This window comes from Poecilia latipinna, unplaced genomic scaffold (genome assembly GCF_001443285.1).
Source record: "Poecilia latipinna isolate Pla-1442-1.1 unplaced genomic scaffold, P_latipinna-1.0 Scaffold1275, whole genome shotgun sequence".
Lineage (NCBI taxonomy): Eukaryota > Metazoa > Chordata > Actinopteri > Cyprinodontiformes > Poeciliidae > Poecilia > Poecilia latipinna.
This window is the reverse complement of record NW_015113891.1, coordinates 75,567-90,937: the sequence shown is the minus strand read 5'-3', so window position 1 is coordinate 90,937 and position 15,371 is coordinate 75,567. Positions and strand designations below refer to the sequence as shown.

Genomic DNA, 15,371 nt, shown 5'->3' with positions numbered 1-15,371 from the left:
TGACTTCACTTGAGGGCACCCAAAGTGATTTTTTAATGGTTAGGCAATGACGGAGTAGCGGTTAGCAACTCTAACGCGCAGTTTCACTTGACAGAAACACAAACACTGGCTTGGCAATCCGGAAATAAATAACTAAATAAAAGTGGAGAATCATCATTTTTGAGGAAAAAATTATAGGTTGATCACTTAAACATAGGGCTGGACAATAAACAAAAACAATATCGCAAGACAGTTGATCAGTACCACCAGAAAAAGGGTCTGATTGACTGTTCAATAATTTCATTGAACTCCAGTCCAGAGCCGCACAGCATTCTGGAGGATGTAGGCAGAGAAAAGGCTCTAGTCTTTCAAACTCTCACCAAGTCAGCTGAAAACAACTCACTCACTCACTCCTCTTTGGTTACCTAGCAACTCATTCTTCCTGGTTACCTAGCAACAACCTGATTAGTAACTTAGGCAGCAGCAGTTTAAGGTTTCACTAACCTGCCTCATAACTGCCTAAAAATATAAAAACAAAGTGGAGTGAAAACTGTGGACAAAATAGGAAAGGTCACATTGGCAGTATTTCAGATATTTACAAAAAATGAATCAATAATTATTGATATCGATCGATATGAAGCGTTTATATTATAAGTTTTCTGCCATATCGACCAACTCTATTTAAACTTTTGGTGACTTCAAATCGAAGAAAAACAACAGTGGAACTAATCCTAAATACTGAAAGGAAGGTAATTTATCAGTGGGAAAAAATGCATCAATTTCAAAGGGAGAATAAAGATTGAACTAAAGAAGGTCAAGTGTTGTGATCAGTCCAGATTTACCCTCTTCCAGAAAGATGGGCGCATCGGGGCAAGAAGAAGGGCAGAAGAAGTGACGCTCCCTTCATGCTTGTTTCTGGCTGTGCCGCTGATCCAGATGTTGAAAAAAAACAACAAAAATCACAGAAAATTTAGGGGAAATTTTGTTATTTGATCAGAAAAACAAAACATTTAAATCTGTATTCAACAAGTTTCAGGTATCACCACAGTTTTACACAAATATACAAAGAGTAAGACATTAAAGGTTTTCATAAATATCAAAGCTTTATCCTGTAAAACGACATTATCAGACTTGAATAGGAAAATAGCAAAGGAAGGTTCTAAACATCTGAGTTCCTGTGAAAGAGGCCAGATTTGGGCCTAAATAATACATTTTATAGATAATTCAGTTTGTAAAATGGTGTTTTTGCAAAAACACTTCAATGCTGAAAAACAAGGAACCTAAACACCTGAAAATCTCTTGCATTAGATCTGTTTTAGACACGTAGTAGATATGGGAACCAAAATATTAGCAGCTATATTATATTGAGACATTTACCAAAAACATTTGTAGCCATCATTTGAAGAGTTAAGAAGTAATTTGCAAATTTTCTGAATAATTTTGAAATGACGGGGAAAAAAATGCTCTTTATCCCAGAACCAAAATGTTTGAAAAATACATCCTTAGTGGAATCAACAATTAAGATTAAGCAACAATCATTATGCGTTATAAGTGAAAGTCACCACTTTGAGGGTTACAAGTTTAAGTAAAATTTGGATAATTTATCGGCTTAAATCCAGGCAACTGAAGCCACCATTACTGAATATTCAGCAAAATTGTAGAATATTTTACAAGCCAGATCTTTTAGCTATATTTTTATTTCATCCTGCAGATATTTAACCATGCTGTCGCTACTTTACCACAATAATTAGTTATAATAAATTGTGTTTTGGCTTAAATTCTGACAGCAGAACTTCATAAAATGGTGGTTTTGGGTGATTAAAAGAGAATATTGAATATTCAGCAGAATATTCAACTATGGAGCCTCAAAAGTGCCACAATCTCACAAGTAAATAATTGAATTATTTTTATAAGTGATAATTTTATTCCAAACAGTGCATGATAATAAAATATTAATTTGCCCTCTGACCTTTGCAATAAACCCAAACATGTGATTGCTTAACCCAACTGCTGACCAATCACCTTATCTATAGAAATATTAGCCCCGCCCCCTCATTTTCAACAGTAAGGCTAATAATCAGAAGGCGCTGCAGCTTTTTTCAATTTTTTGTATGATGTATTTACAGATGTAAATAAAGGCAGATCAATTCATTTCTAATATACATTTCCAAATGTATTTAAATGATCACTTTGTTCATCTATTAAATTGTGGCACTTTTTGACCCTTGATAGAAAGGAGTGAAGAAACTAAAGTTAAGAACAACAAGCTAAGACAAATAAATAAAAATTTTAAAAAAGAAAGAAAATTCACTTTTGCCCATTTTAGGCTGAAATTTAACATTTGCTGTGAGTTTTAATTTCTCAAAGGACCATCAGTGCAAGACCGTCTTCATCAGAAACAGGAAGGGTTTGTTTCTTTAACTTAGCAGAAGCATTTGTCTCAGAGCGAACACTGAAAATGATCAAAACAACTTTAAATTCACACACACTCAAACATAATACAAGGGATCATCAATATCCCACAAAGAAACAAAACCAAACAAAAAGTCTTAGAGGGAAAAAACAAATATCTACATCTTGAAATATTAAATATCAACAACTTTGTTTCAGAATATAATCTTTACAGAAAGCGTGTAGATAAAAGCCTCTTGTGCTAACCGGGTTGAAAAATAGTTATCTAGATCAAGTGGTTTATCTATTCAAAATGTGATACATTCACTTGACAGATTAGAGAAAACTGAGTGCTTTATTTTAATGATACAAGTTTCCAGTCTTATGTCTCCACCTCCCTGAATGTAGGAGTCTACAGTCCTGCTGAAATGTTCTGCTCTAGTCACACCAGGCAGCTTTCCGTTCCTCGGTCCGGATTCTCCTCCTCTCGTCCGCCGGAGCAGTCCATGGCCTCGGCGCTGTCCGTTTCGCTGCCGGTGAGCATCGGAGACCAGCTCTCCCCGCTCGTGTCCTCCGTCCTCGCCTCCACGTCGTCGTCGGCGCAGCCTCCTCTCTGCCTGCAGAAAGGCGGGATCTCCACCACCACGTACTTCCTCGCCCAGCCGCTCAGAACCGCTTTCTGCCGCATGTCGCTCAGGATCGGCGCCGCGTCGGACCTGGAATTCGTCGCTAAAGGGGAGAGAAAAATAAAGATTCATATCCGCAAAGATCTCTATTTTATTTTGCAAATAATTCCTGAAAACATCTTTTATGTTTTTCTTACAAATTTGTAATAATCTTGCTAAAAAAATATATATATATACTTCCATATATGCAGATATTGTTACTGTCAATCTATGTTATTTGGCTCCATGCTCCCAAAAACACAAATCATACAAAGTATGTTTGGTTTAGTATCTACTGCAAATATCTTAGTAGACTTGAAATAATGTAAAACTAACTAACTAACAAGTACCTTTTAAGAAAAATATAGGAGCTAATAATAGTTCCACTGGAAGATAAGACATTTCCCATGTTATAAGTGAAACAATCTGCCAATAAAACTAGTACTTTTGCTTCAGTATTAACCAATTATTGACTTAAAACCAGCTCCTGTATTAAAAAAATAAAAAATACATTTGGCAATATTTTGTTTTTGCAGCATATTATGGAGTCTAATAAGTGTTGAAAACATACATTGACAGAATATCTACATATTTGTAAATAATGATCATTTACACCTTTCCCATACACCTGAAACATTCATTAGGTTTACCTGGAAGCGTGACAGAGAGCAGAGTGGACGTACAGGTAACAGAACCGGCGTTATTGGATCCGACCGGGTCTGTGAGGTGGAACATCTCGGAGCGCGGCAGCTGCGGGGACACAGGTACGGAGTGGCACTGCCTGCCTGGCAGCTGCTGCCAGTAGAAGGACGTCTCCTGCTGGGACGCTCCGGGCCCGTGGGTCGGCGCCTGGTTGCTGAACACGCTTCCAGGCGGGGAGTGCAAATCAAACACCAACGAGAAGACGGACTTGCTGGGCACGTCGAAGAACTTGATCTTGCCCCCGCAGAGGTCCTCCCGGGCCGTGAACGGGTTGATCTTGCGGGTCCTGAGGTTCCTCTGAGAACTGGGCGGGTCGTAGTACGGGTCCTGGACGTTGATTTTCCTCCCCGGCTTGCAGGAGAAGATGTCCGACTGGCTGCGGCTGAGCCAGATGTTTCGTCTGGGCCGGGGCGATTTGGGAGGGATCTTATCGTTTTGGCAGCCAAGAGGATTCAGTCGTTTGAAGGCCTGGATTTTCTCACCTTCAGTACAGAAAACAGAGTTTCTACAACTGCTTTACATGCAAAATAAAGCAAAAAATATTACAAGAATCTTAAAAACAGAATCTTTATGTTTCTTAATTTGTAGATTTGGAAAATCCAAGGTGATTCCCACAAAGTCCCACAAACTTTAGTAACTGATTATTCTATTGATTATTCTGACAATTAATTGATTAATCTGGATAGAAAATTGCCACATTTTGCAGATTTTACATTTAACCACTTCAGCCTTTTTATATAATATTAAAAATGCATTAAAAGATGCAATAATTAAATTAATTTTTGAAAGAAGAAAATATTTTTTTTGCCTAAAATACAACATAGCATTACTTTACTCGGCCACTTGAGGAGGACATATTTATATAAAAAAACATTTTTCATTTTAAATGCTATATATGTATATATTTTTAAATAGTTTTGGCTTCTTTACTTCTCTGAGTATGTTGCTCTTCCAGCAAATGACCTACTATAATTCCTGCTAACGCTTAAGTTTTTACTAAATTAGTTAACGATTATTTCAATAACCGATTAATCACAACTAATCTGATTAATCGTTTCAGCCCAAGATTAGAACTTAGCATCCATTTTCATAAGGTAAACCTCCACTAAGTGCAAAATTACTGACCAGACTCCAGCAGCTAATGTTGCTCTGGCAGCATTTCATGTTTTGCCAGCCATTAATAACAACCACTCCAGATTGTTACAGCAACACTGTTTTGAGTGCAGCCACCATGTTTCTGAGAAACCCAGAGCTGGGTCACATCCGTCTAAAAATATTGACAATTTTAAAGTCTAAATATTGTTTTTCCACCAGCCTTCATCTTGCCAAATAAGTTGGAAAGCATCCAGCTCCCATCATAGTTTGGTTACTGCAATGACAAATTTAAACAGCCTCTTTTATTTTGAAAAAAAAAGAAAAAGAAGTGATTAAGAAGAATTGAGCTTGATTTCCTCTGTTGCACTGCAAGTTCACACAAACATAAACTTAACTTATCATTTAATAGATGATAAATTAAGTTTGTGCAAAGGTAAAAGACAATGGCAGAGAAGAAGTTAGTATGACCACTAGGTGGCAGCACAGGTATATTCTTTAAATGATTCTCCTGAGTTTACAGCAGTTTTCAAAGGTCCTGGATTGGATGACTATTCAGACATTTGGACAAGATTCACTAAATGTAATTCTCTGAGAAAAGGCTGATTCATAGTTGCAAGAGGTTTACAGAAACAGAGATCTTTGCTTCTGTAAATATATATTTTTTTCTGATCAAAGATGGAAAAAAAAGAATTTGACATCTTTAAAATAAAGCATCAACAAAAATATGTAACTTCACAACAACACGATTACAATCATGTCTGACAAAAACCATTTGGGACTTCTTATTATGAAACATAAATATATACAAGTACGAGAGATGGTGTGTTAAGAAGAACTGATGTTATCAGCCAAACCAACAGCTGCAAGAAGAGATCATCACTTCCATGTTTTGTACACAACAGGAATAATTCCTCTGTCCAAAGGCTCAGATTGTTTTTTTTTCCTCTATATTCTGATAATCAGGCAGGCCGGAAACCAAACATTAGGCTGAATTAGAGGAAACATGTTGGCCTGAACGGACTGGGTCTCATTTTAATAAACTCACCAGAGTTTCTCTTTAGATCAAGATGAGATACAAACCATACATATAAATAAATGACTTTAGTAGACAGTGATGCTGCAGTTTTATTTAAGTGCTCTTACTTTTTGACATGGCTTTCTTCTCATTGTCGCCGGTGAGTGAAGCGCTCTCGTTTTCCATCTCTACGACTTTGAGCCGAGCGAGGATCTCCTCCAGCTGCCGGACGATGTCTGCAAACGACGGACGGAGTTTGGGATCCATCTGAAGGGAACATGGAAGGCAGGAAACCGCATTTAAAACTATATTCAGATTTTTAAATACTAATTTAAAGCATCAATCAATCAATCAAATGTTATTTTTACAGCACCTTTCAGCGCTTTAAACCATAAAAACACAGTCAGAGAAAAGAGTCACCAGCTGAAGCATTACATTTTGCCGTCGTTACACATCAGATTGTTGATTATGTTTCAAAAACATAGTCCAGTTGTGTACAAGTCCAGTTTCAAAGAACACAGTTTCGGCAGTTTTGCAGTTTTCTGGCAGTTTGTTCCAGATTTGTGGTACATAGAACCTGAATGCTGCTTGTCCACGTTTGGTTCTGGTTCTGGGCAGACATGCATTTACAACAAAACATTAAACATAATCTATACATTTTTATTATTCTATGAAAATTTTAAAGTTTATGTAAGTAAGTTTTGAAGTCAATGACAACGCAGTTTGTTTCAGATAAAAAAATACTTACAATTTTGTAATTTTGAAGTCTGCATAACAACACTAGAGATTGCTTTGCAGCCACTTGTGTATATTTTCCTTTCAGAACAATATTTCTTGCACCAGGATCGTCTTGTTTCCAGCTCCATCCTTAAAGTTACCTTTAAGTTAGTTCTGTCTTTAAGTGTACCAATTAATTTGTACAATACTTTGTAAAATGTTTAGTTTTTGCAGTGTTCAGAGGAATTTTTATTTGATGGAAAAAGTAAAAAAAAGTTACATTTGCTCTTTTTGGACCCGAGTCTCCTTTCCCTCAGGTTTCTCTGCACCAGGTAATCTTATAAATAAGGTGAGTTCAGAGGGCAACAGGTTGCAGTTGTTTCTATTTAGGGATGTCCGATTTTTCAGATTTTTAAGAGTAAAAATATTTGAAATTCCTGTATGTCAAAAAAAGGGCAAGACGTGTGAAAACTTTCATTTTGATTCTTTGGATTTGGCAATTAACTTTCATCATTTTGGGTTTTTCCCCAGCCACAAATACTGAAAAGAGATCAATCAAAAGGAGAAGTTGCATTTCTATTGGCTTGTTCAGGGGAAAGACTCAAATTTTAAGCCAGATTTGAATAATCAGAAAGGGCAGGGATGTCCAAAGTGCAATTCGGGGACCATTTGTGGCCCTTGGGATGATTTTTATGCAGCCCTTATCCACAACTAAAGTCAGGGGTTGATGCAGATAAAGAAATGAGACATTTTAATATTGTGTTTAGTTTCTAAGTACACATAAAATAAAAAATAAAGTTTGCTGAGCCCCCTGATGCTTGCAGAGCGATACAATGCAGTTTACAGACTAGGTGGAATAAAGATTCAGCAACAGATTTGGAAAAAGGATAACAGAGACACAGATGATAAAAAGACAACAGAAAAGGATGAGAGCGGATAAAGGAGTCTGCATAGGCTCAATTAGCAGGGTGCTTCAAAAACTTTAATGCTATTATCTTATTATTAGGAGATGTAATTAAACAAAGAGCGGAAATAAACAACAAATGAGAAAAATAAGATTCACAACTTTGATGAAGTGATTGAAAATTTGCTCATTTTTACACCCAAATCTGTTCGAAGTTTTTATACCATAGTTGAACCTGAGAAAATAATATTCTAGACTGCAGAGAACAAAATCCTCAATACAGCAGATTAAATCAAATTAATCCCATAATCTCATTGCCCTGTATTTCTCAACAAGAGAATAAAACTAGCAGATGAAATTAAAAACAGTTTAGAAATGCCTCTTCTGTCAGCTGGTAAACAGAGAGCAGGTGCTGATTATATTCGCAGATTTGACGCAGAAAGATGGCGGACTCACATTGCAGCAGTTGAAGGCCAGCTGGAGGAAGTCAGGCGGACAGTCTCCAACCATATGCTGGAACGTGTGGTAGTCCAGGCCGAAATTCTGCTCAGGAGGACACATCGGAAAACAAAGAGGAAACTCATTATAAAGGAGAGATAAACATGGATACAAACATGCTTCATTAGATACTTGACATAGTGCAACTCTGCAGCCAAGGCTAGGCTGATGTCACAGTAATCCCCCTGACATTGTCCTGCTGTCTGCCAAGTCCCACTGTGCTTGCAGGCCATCAAACCATTACCAACAACTGATTCCTACAATGGGATTTACTTGTAAGCCTGACTTAATGGTGCAATCTACGCTAGGATGCAAAGGATGATCCCCTCTAGTAGTTAATATACCGACTAGATTTCAGCATTAAACAAGATAAATTAGAGGAAAAGGCTATAAAAACAACATATCTTTCACATTTTGCAGAAAATGAATTTTAAATAACCTGTAGCTTTTTCTTCTTAAGTTTTAAATCATCCTGATTAACTAGTGAATTATGAATCAAATGAAGCAGATAAATCTTGATTTTTATTCATGCTCTAATGGGCAGTTAAAATTTACAGCAAGTCACAAGAAAAAACAACAATACACCAACAATTAATATTTAATTAGAGGGTGTGGCACTGAATTACACTGCTTCAATAAATGAACGTAAAAAAACAAAAAACAAAACTTGTTGGTCAAAAACCTATAAAGTGCTGGAAGGACTAAAGTGAGCAATAAACCAGTCAGTAAATAGATAATAATAGAAATTTGAAATTCCTTTAAGAGGCAACACAGAATTGAAACTCAGTGGTTAAAAATACAAACTGCTTGTGTTGGAATACATCAATTTTTAAACTAGATCTTTTAGCATCTTTCATGCATTTTTGTGCATCTAACAATTTTTTTATGTGATAAAATTGTAAAGAAATTATCCAACCTTTGTAAAACATCAAATCCTTTCAGGTCTATTATGTATAGATATTATTTATGATGTTCCCCCCATTCTGCATAGTGTGTGTATATTAAAAACTGAGGAAATGAAGGAAAAAGCAGAGCATTTCTACATTGTTTGAAGAATTATTAATGAAGACTCCATTTAAAGATTAGAAATTACCCCGGGAGGCAAAATATCAAGAAACAAGGAGTGTCTTCTGACCTTTGCACAAGTCTATAAATTGTCATTTTCAAGTTCTACCTTCAGAAACAAATATTTGCCTCATACCATGAGGTTGGATTATAAAACTGCAGAAGTAAATATTTTAACATTCTTCCCCTGATTTGTTTGAGAAGTATACACTGCAAACATGTACACAGGGTGTTATAAAGTCAGGAGGTAGAGAGGAGGTGAAGAGTCGTTACCTCAGTGCGGGGAAGGAAGTCGGGGTCGGCTTGGATCCGTGCAATAACTTCACAAAGGATTATTCCGTAGGAGAAAACATCAGCCTGGAAGCAGACATAATGAGCTCAGAAATATATACATTTATACATAATATTCACTCATTTAATGCAACCTTTATATAGCTATAGTTATGGTGAGAAGTTCACACACACTCAGCGTGGAGATAATGTAGTAGTAATTTGAACTTTTAAAGGGGTGGTTTTATGTATTATGTGCTATTTTATAGCACAGTCAAGTAACTCTGCTACCTTCAGTTGTTATAGAAATGCTATATATCAAATATAATGTAAAATAAATTTGACTTTGCAATTTATTGCCTTGAAACTGGGCCTCTGTCTCTTTAAGAAGCTTCTAGTCTTTCAGATACTCCATCTTTAGCACATAATCACAACATTTCTCCATTATGCCATATACAACTGTTCTTAGGAGCCTCAGACTGAGAAGTAGCTCATATAACGAGCTCAGGAGGTTAGCAAGTGTTTGTTAATTTCTGCTGCCACTAGTCTGGAGGAGCAAGTTTTCAGATACCCCTGAATGGCTGCAATCAGAGATTCAAAGACTCCTCAAACATCCATGAAAGAATCAAAGCATGTTTTTGGTGAAGTAGTAACAGAATAATATGATGTCCAGCTAAACATTTTGCATAACAAGTCTGTTATGATAGGATTTCTGATTGTTTTTGAATGTGTGGTGGCTCATTTGGGTTTGACTTTCTTTCTGGAAAAAAAGCTCCGCACAATAAAGCTAACATTCAAGCCATGTAGTTTGCAGTAGTGTAGTGTCATATGCAGATATTCGCTGTAAACTCACTTTAAAATCTCTTAGTGTGGTTGCCAGTTGGGCTTTTCTGGCCTCATTTTCATAAAGCTGGTTGAGTGTTTCTTTTTCAATATCTGGCAACACTGGTAACAGCCCGCTTTAATGAGTTCCTTGGATTTAGCAGCATTTTTGGGTACACTATGCACATTTTTGTAGTGCTTACCTACAGTCAACCATGTTCAAAGTCAATAGGTTTCACATTCAATATCTTCATAATCACTTTTTATGTATATAATGTACATTTCACAATAAATCCAAATGTGTGCATCCGATTCTTGCTTTTTGAAAGCTCTGATATTGCCGACATATGTATTATTTATGCTCATGATGAGTGCATGTTTCGCGCTGCTTGTAGCTGTGATGTCATGACAGAAGTGCATTTGCACTAATTGGATGCAAAAGGCAATTTCTGTCCGACTTAAACTGATCTGAATCTGTAAACCTTCTTTGAACTAATAGAGATTTTACCTTCTCATTATAGTGTTCATCTCTGAGCACCTCAGGAGCCATCCAGAAAGGAGAGCCGACCACTGCAAGCTTTTCTCCATCAGCCCTAAACAGAACATATGAGCAGAAAGAAAAGCTTAATGTCTGCATCATTAGACTGATGTGTGAAGTAAACTGGCACAGAACGCGAGTCCAAAAGGAACTGGATGTTCTGCTGCGTTTGGAAGCTGCTCTGTGTGAATATGGCAACCAGTTTATGTTTAAAACAACCCACAGATGTATCTAATAAGTCCCATTTGCTCCATTTAGATTTAAACTGAATTTAGTTTAGATGCATAATGTTCAGCCTGGAGGTTAAATAACATCTATATCTATTATCTAATTACAGATTTTCTTTTTCAAACTTAAAAGTTTTAGGCTCAGATCAAGGTTAACCTAAACATAAAAAGCAGTTGGTAATAATTATATGCATTAAGGGAAAGCAGCCATCCAAACCAATCAGAAAAAGTAACTAACATTAAAACATGGTTGCTCCAACCTTGGCAGCAACAATTATTAGCAGAAAATGTCAGCGAGTTTATTACATCTTATTGAGGAAATTTGGCCCACTCTTTGCAGTATTGTTTTACTTTAGCCACACTGCAGCCATTTTGAGCACGAAAACTCTGTTAAAGATCAAACCACATCATCTCAATTAAATTTGAGTTCATACTTTGACTAGCCACTCAAAAACCTCCATTTGTTGCATTTGTTTCTTGTTTTTGCCATTTATAGAGAGTCTGGCAGCCTGCTTTGGACCTTTTTCCTCAGGTTTATCTGCTAAAAAGCAGATTTTATGGCTCCATAGATTATGGCAAGTCATCCAGGTCTCAGACCATTACTCTACTGTTTGGCTGTCAGTATGATGTTTATTTATTTATTTATGTTCTGAGAGGCTGTGACAGTTTTACCCCAGCCAGGTGTAACAAGATACCTTCCTTCTAAAAAGCTCCACAATATTTTTTTTTTTAACCAAAGTTCACCAGTTCCATGTTTTTACCAACTGTGGATAATTGCCTTGATTAGTAGCAAGTGAGACATTGATCAGCATATCTGATGTGTATTTGCTGGATGATTTTGCTCATAAAATTTGATATTTATTGAATGATATTTTTATGATGTAAAGGCTTTTTGAACTGCATGCTGGAACTCTGCTTGGGTTGCTAGGTGACTTCAATGGGGTTGCTAGGTAACAGGTTGGTTGCTAGGGAACAGGTGAGGGACAGTGCCTGCTGATGTGACGTTATGTTTCACAAGTTTTTGAAATTGGCCATTTTCCAGACACCAAAACAATCTTAATTTATAGAAGAAAAAAAACAGCTGGGTGGTTGTTTTTTTTTTTAATAGCTCAGCTGTTTTTAGAAGCAATAGAAATCCAAAACCAAACCCGAAGTAAAAACATGAAAAATGTAAATTTTACTATATATGTGCCCGCTAATATCCAAATGTAATGGTAAACCAGCTGACCAAACGTGCTGGAACTCTGCTGAGGTTGCTAGGTGACGGTGCTGGCCCTGGCTGGGGTTGCTAGGCAACGGCACAGTGCCACTGAATGTGACTCACCAATCAGGAGGTTCTTGAAACGACTTACAGACAGCAAAAAAAAACAAACAAAAAAAACATCTGGGTGATTTTTTAAGTACATGGATTATTATAAGAAGCAGCTGAGACCCAAATGGAAACATCAAACATGCAAAAAGTGAATTTTACATAACAGGTCCGGTTGGTTTGGATAGTTTTTTCCTCCCCAAAAACAGACTGAAGTCACTCTGAAGTCAGTCTAAAATAAGACTGAAGTCAGTCTGTTTTGTATTTACTTAAGTTATTTTTGTCCGACAACAAAAACATAACATTTCGTTTGATTATTTGAAACATTTCAGAGAGCCTTTTCACAGCACAGTAAACAACCAAACTCTGTGTGGTCACATTCATAAACCTTTGGAAAAGATCAGAGGAATTATTTTGGACATTTTGGAGAACAGAAAGCAGACTCCCTGCTTCTTTTTGGCTACTGCACGATTAGAAAGTGAAAACCCCAGACTGACAGGATCCTCCTCCTGCTATCAAAACACCGAGGCAGAGAATGTGAGCTGTAGAGGCGGCTTTTAGTGACCTGTGTGCTAATAAATAACCCCAGTATGAAGAGGAGGAGGAGGAAGAGGGGGAGTAACTAAGCTGAGTTTGCTGTAGGAATGAAGAGCTGACACCAACAAAAAGATGATTAAAGAAATAAAATTCTTATTACGCAACATGTTTTCCCTGAGTGTAACCATAATATTATAAAGAGAACTGATATTAAACCAGAAGATGGGAGATAAAGAAAAGAATGAGCCTTACTAGTTTGAAGGCCAACATAAATTAGACGCATTAGGGAGATAAAACTGAACTGGCCTTCAGTTTGAGTCACTTAAATATGATTTCTCTTCTGAAAATTATCCCTCATAATGAGACGAGTAGAAAACAGCCAGCATGTTTCAGTTTATTTCATCTTCTAATTTTTTTCCTTTTCCTGCAAACTCCCCCTGGCATTTCTAGATTCACTCTGACGCTTCTTACTGTTTGGTGGGAATCTTCTCTGCCAGGCCGAAATCTCCCACCACCGCCGTGTAACCATTGTCATCGCATTTGATCAAGCAGTTCTGTGAAGACAGACACCCCCAAAAGCACAGAATGTTACTTGGGGAAGTTGCGACACAGACGGATTAAACAACAATTTATGGTTTATTACCCAGACCTTTGCTTCCTATTTAGAGTAGTTGTAAGAAAACTGTGCATTACAAGTTTAGCCACTTCCTTCCTCTTCAGCTTACTGTAAAGTGTTCAAACTCTCACTGGAACCAGCAGAGCAGCATGTGAATGAAAGACACCTGCAAACCGTGAGAAACTATCATGACACCTAATTAACTGAGCTGCATATTAATGTTCACAGTTTATTTATGATACATGAAGCTAATGCACAACTTAAATCTCGCAACGCTTTTCTTCCTAAACTCCGTAATTTGCAACGGTCGAGTACAGTTAGCTTCTCTGAAAACAACAGCATAATTTCCACATGCTCACTGGGGAAGTTAAAAGTTAAATTACTACCTCTGAAGAGAAACAACTTAACCGTAAACAACTTACAAGAGAACATACCCGATGTCCTTTAATGCCAAAAGTGTCTGGGTTGGTTTAAAAAACTATGTAGTAATGCAGCCATTGTTGTTTACAGGGAGATAAGCTGCTCTAAAAAATTATTTAATAGAAGAAAACAATGCAACATACTGTATGAAATGGTTATGTCATTACTGACAGGGCAAACAGAAAAACTTTATTGCCATTTCTGGATTTTATGAAGGAAGACTGTGAATTTCTTTTTATAGTGTTGCTTTAATCAAATGACGTTTGTAGGATTTATGTGCACCAGACCCATTATATAGGCTATTTTGTTCTCCAAATATAAAATAACTCAATTTAATTTGTTCCACCATATTTTCCTCTGGAAAGTTGCACACATTCTTTCTAAAACCTAAATCTTGGTTCTTTAATTTTACAATGTTATATTGCATAGATTAGCAGATCTAGACAAGTTTTATTTTGTAGGAATAGTATGCAAAAATAGAAAAAAAATTGCTGATCCCTGGCTTAATGTTTAACTAATTCATATCCTTATAGGGCTTTTTTTTTTTTAAAGGAAGTTTGTTTTCCTCCCCATAGTCAAATGTGTGTTTTTCAACATTCCTGCCAACAAACACCTAATGAACCTTCAGTTTTACAGTTGGTTATCATTTCCTGTTGGAGCTCCAACAAATGTGTGTTGGTGCACATTTTCTGAGTCAAATGACTAGCAGGGCTAACTGGCTGTACAGTTGTTGGCACCGATGGCTTTTAGCAAGAATGTCCACACTGCAAAAACACAAAACCTTACCAAGTACTTTTTGTCCAGTACACTTTAAAAAAGATAAGACAACTTTTCAGCAAGATACTGGAGCTCAATTTAAGTCAGTAATTCCTTAATGTTGACAACTAGATCATTTCACTTTTAACATGGGAAAAATGTCTTGTTATAAGTGAGATAATCTTCCTCCAATTAGCCTCAGCTAACCTTGGAGGTGAGGTCCCGGTGGAATATGCCTTTGGAGTGCAGGTAGGCCACACCGCTGGCGATATCACAGCCCAGTTTCACTCTGGCGGGCCAACTCAGGTGCTTGTTGCTGTCTAGAAGTTGCTCCAGGTTTCCTCCGTTGATGTACTAAAGAAAGAGGGAAAACATTTCAAACATGTGAACAAATAGAATATACAGAACTGTATAAGTGGTAAAAAAATAACTTATGTCACGGTGTCCCAAAGATTTTGTTCACAGCACAACTATAATATTTGAGTTGAGATTTTTGTCTTCAAAATTCTGATCAATGGCAAAAACACAAAGTGTGGACCGAAAGAAAGTGTAGGTAGAAGCGCAAGCTTATTATACTCTCACATTATTATACACAAAGCCTCATCAAAAACAAAGCAGCAGGATCTTTCAGTATATGTTTTTAACAAGCTGAGGTGTTCCAGCTAAATCAGTAGACGCACTCAAGAAAACCATAAAACTTTTTTTTTTTTTATAAAATGATTTTTATACATTTTGTTTTTAATTTAAGAGTGAAAAGCACCGTTATGTTTGGGTTTTGAACAATAAACTTAGCAGTTATATGCATTTTCAAAGCAGGTCTCAAATATTTGCAGATTTTAGATATT

At 36.7% G+C, this 15,371-nt stretch overlaps 1 protein-coding gene across 1 annotated transcript in view; it reads right to left on the bottom strand.

The window, feature by feature from the left end:
- Window positions 1–952: 952 nt before the first annotated feature.
- The window catches only part of tesk2 (testis associated actin remodelling kinase 2), a 42,405-nt gene continuing 27,986 nt past the window's right edge, over window positions 953–15,371 (bottom strand). The window contains exons 7-14 of the mRNA XM_015054728.1: window positions 14,734–14,880; window positions 13,206–13,288; window positions 10,632–10,716; window positions 9,305–9,388; window positions 7,925–8,011; window positions 5,976–6,114; window positions 3,686–4,219; window positions 953–3,099 (exon numbers count right to left, since the gene is read on the bottom strand). Of these exons, the coding sequence (XP_014910214.1) occupies window positions 2,813–3,099; window positions 3,686–4,219; window positions 5,976–6,114; window positions 7,925–8,011; window positions 9,305–9,388; window positions 10,632–10,716; window positions 13,206–13,288; window positions 14,734–14,880 (1,446 nt within the window). The 3' untranslated portion in view covers window positions 953–2,812. The remainder of the gene's footprint in view (window positions 3,100–3,685; window positions 4,220–5,975; window positions 6,115–7,924; window positions 8,012–9,304; window positions 9,389–10,631; window positions 10,717–13,205; window positions 13,289–14,733; window positions 14,881–15,371) is intronic.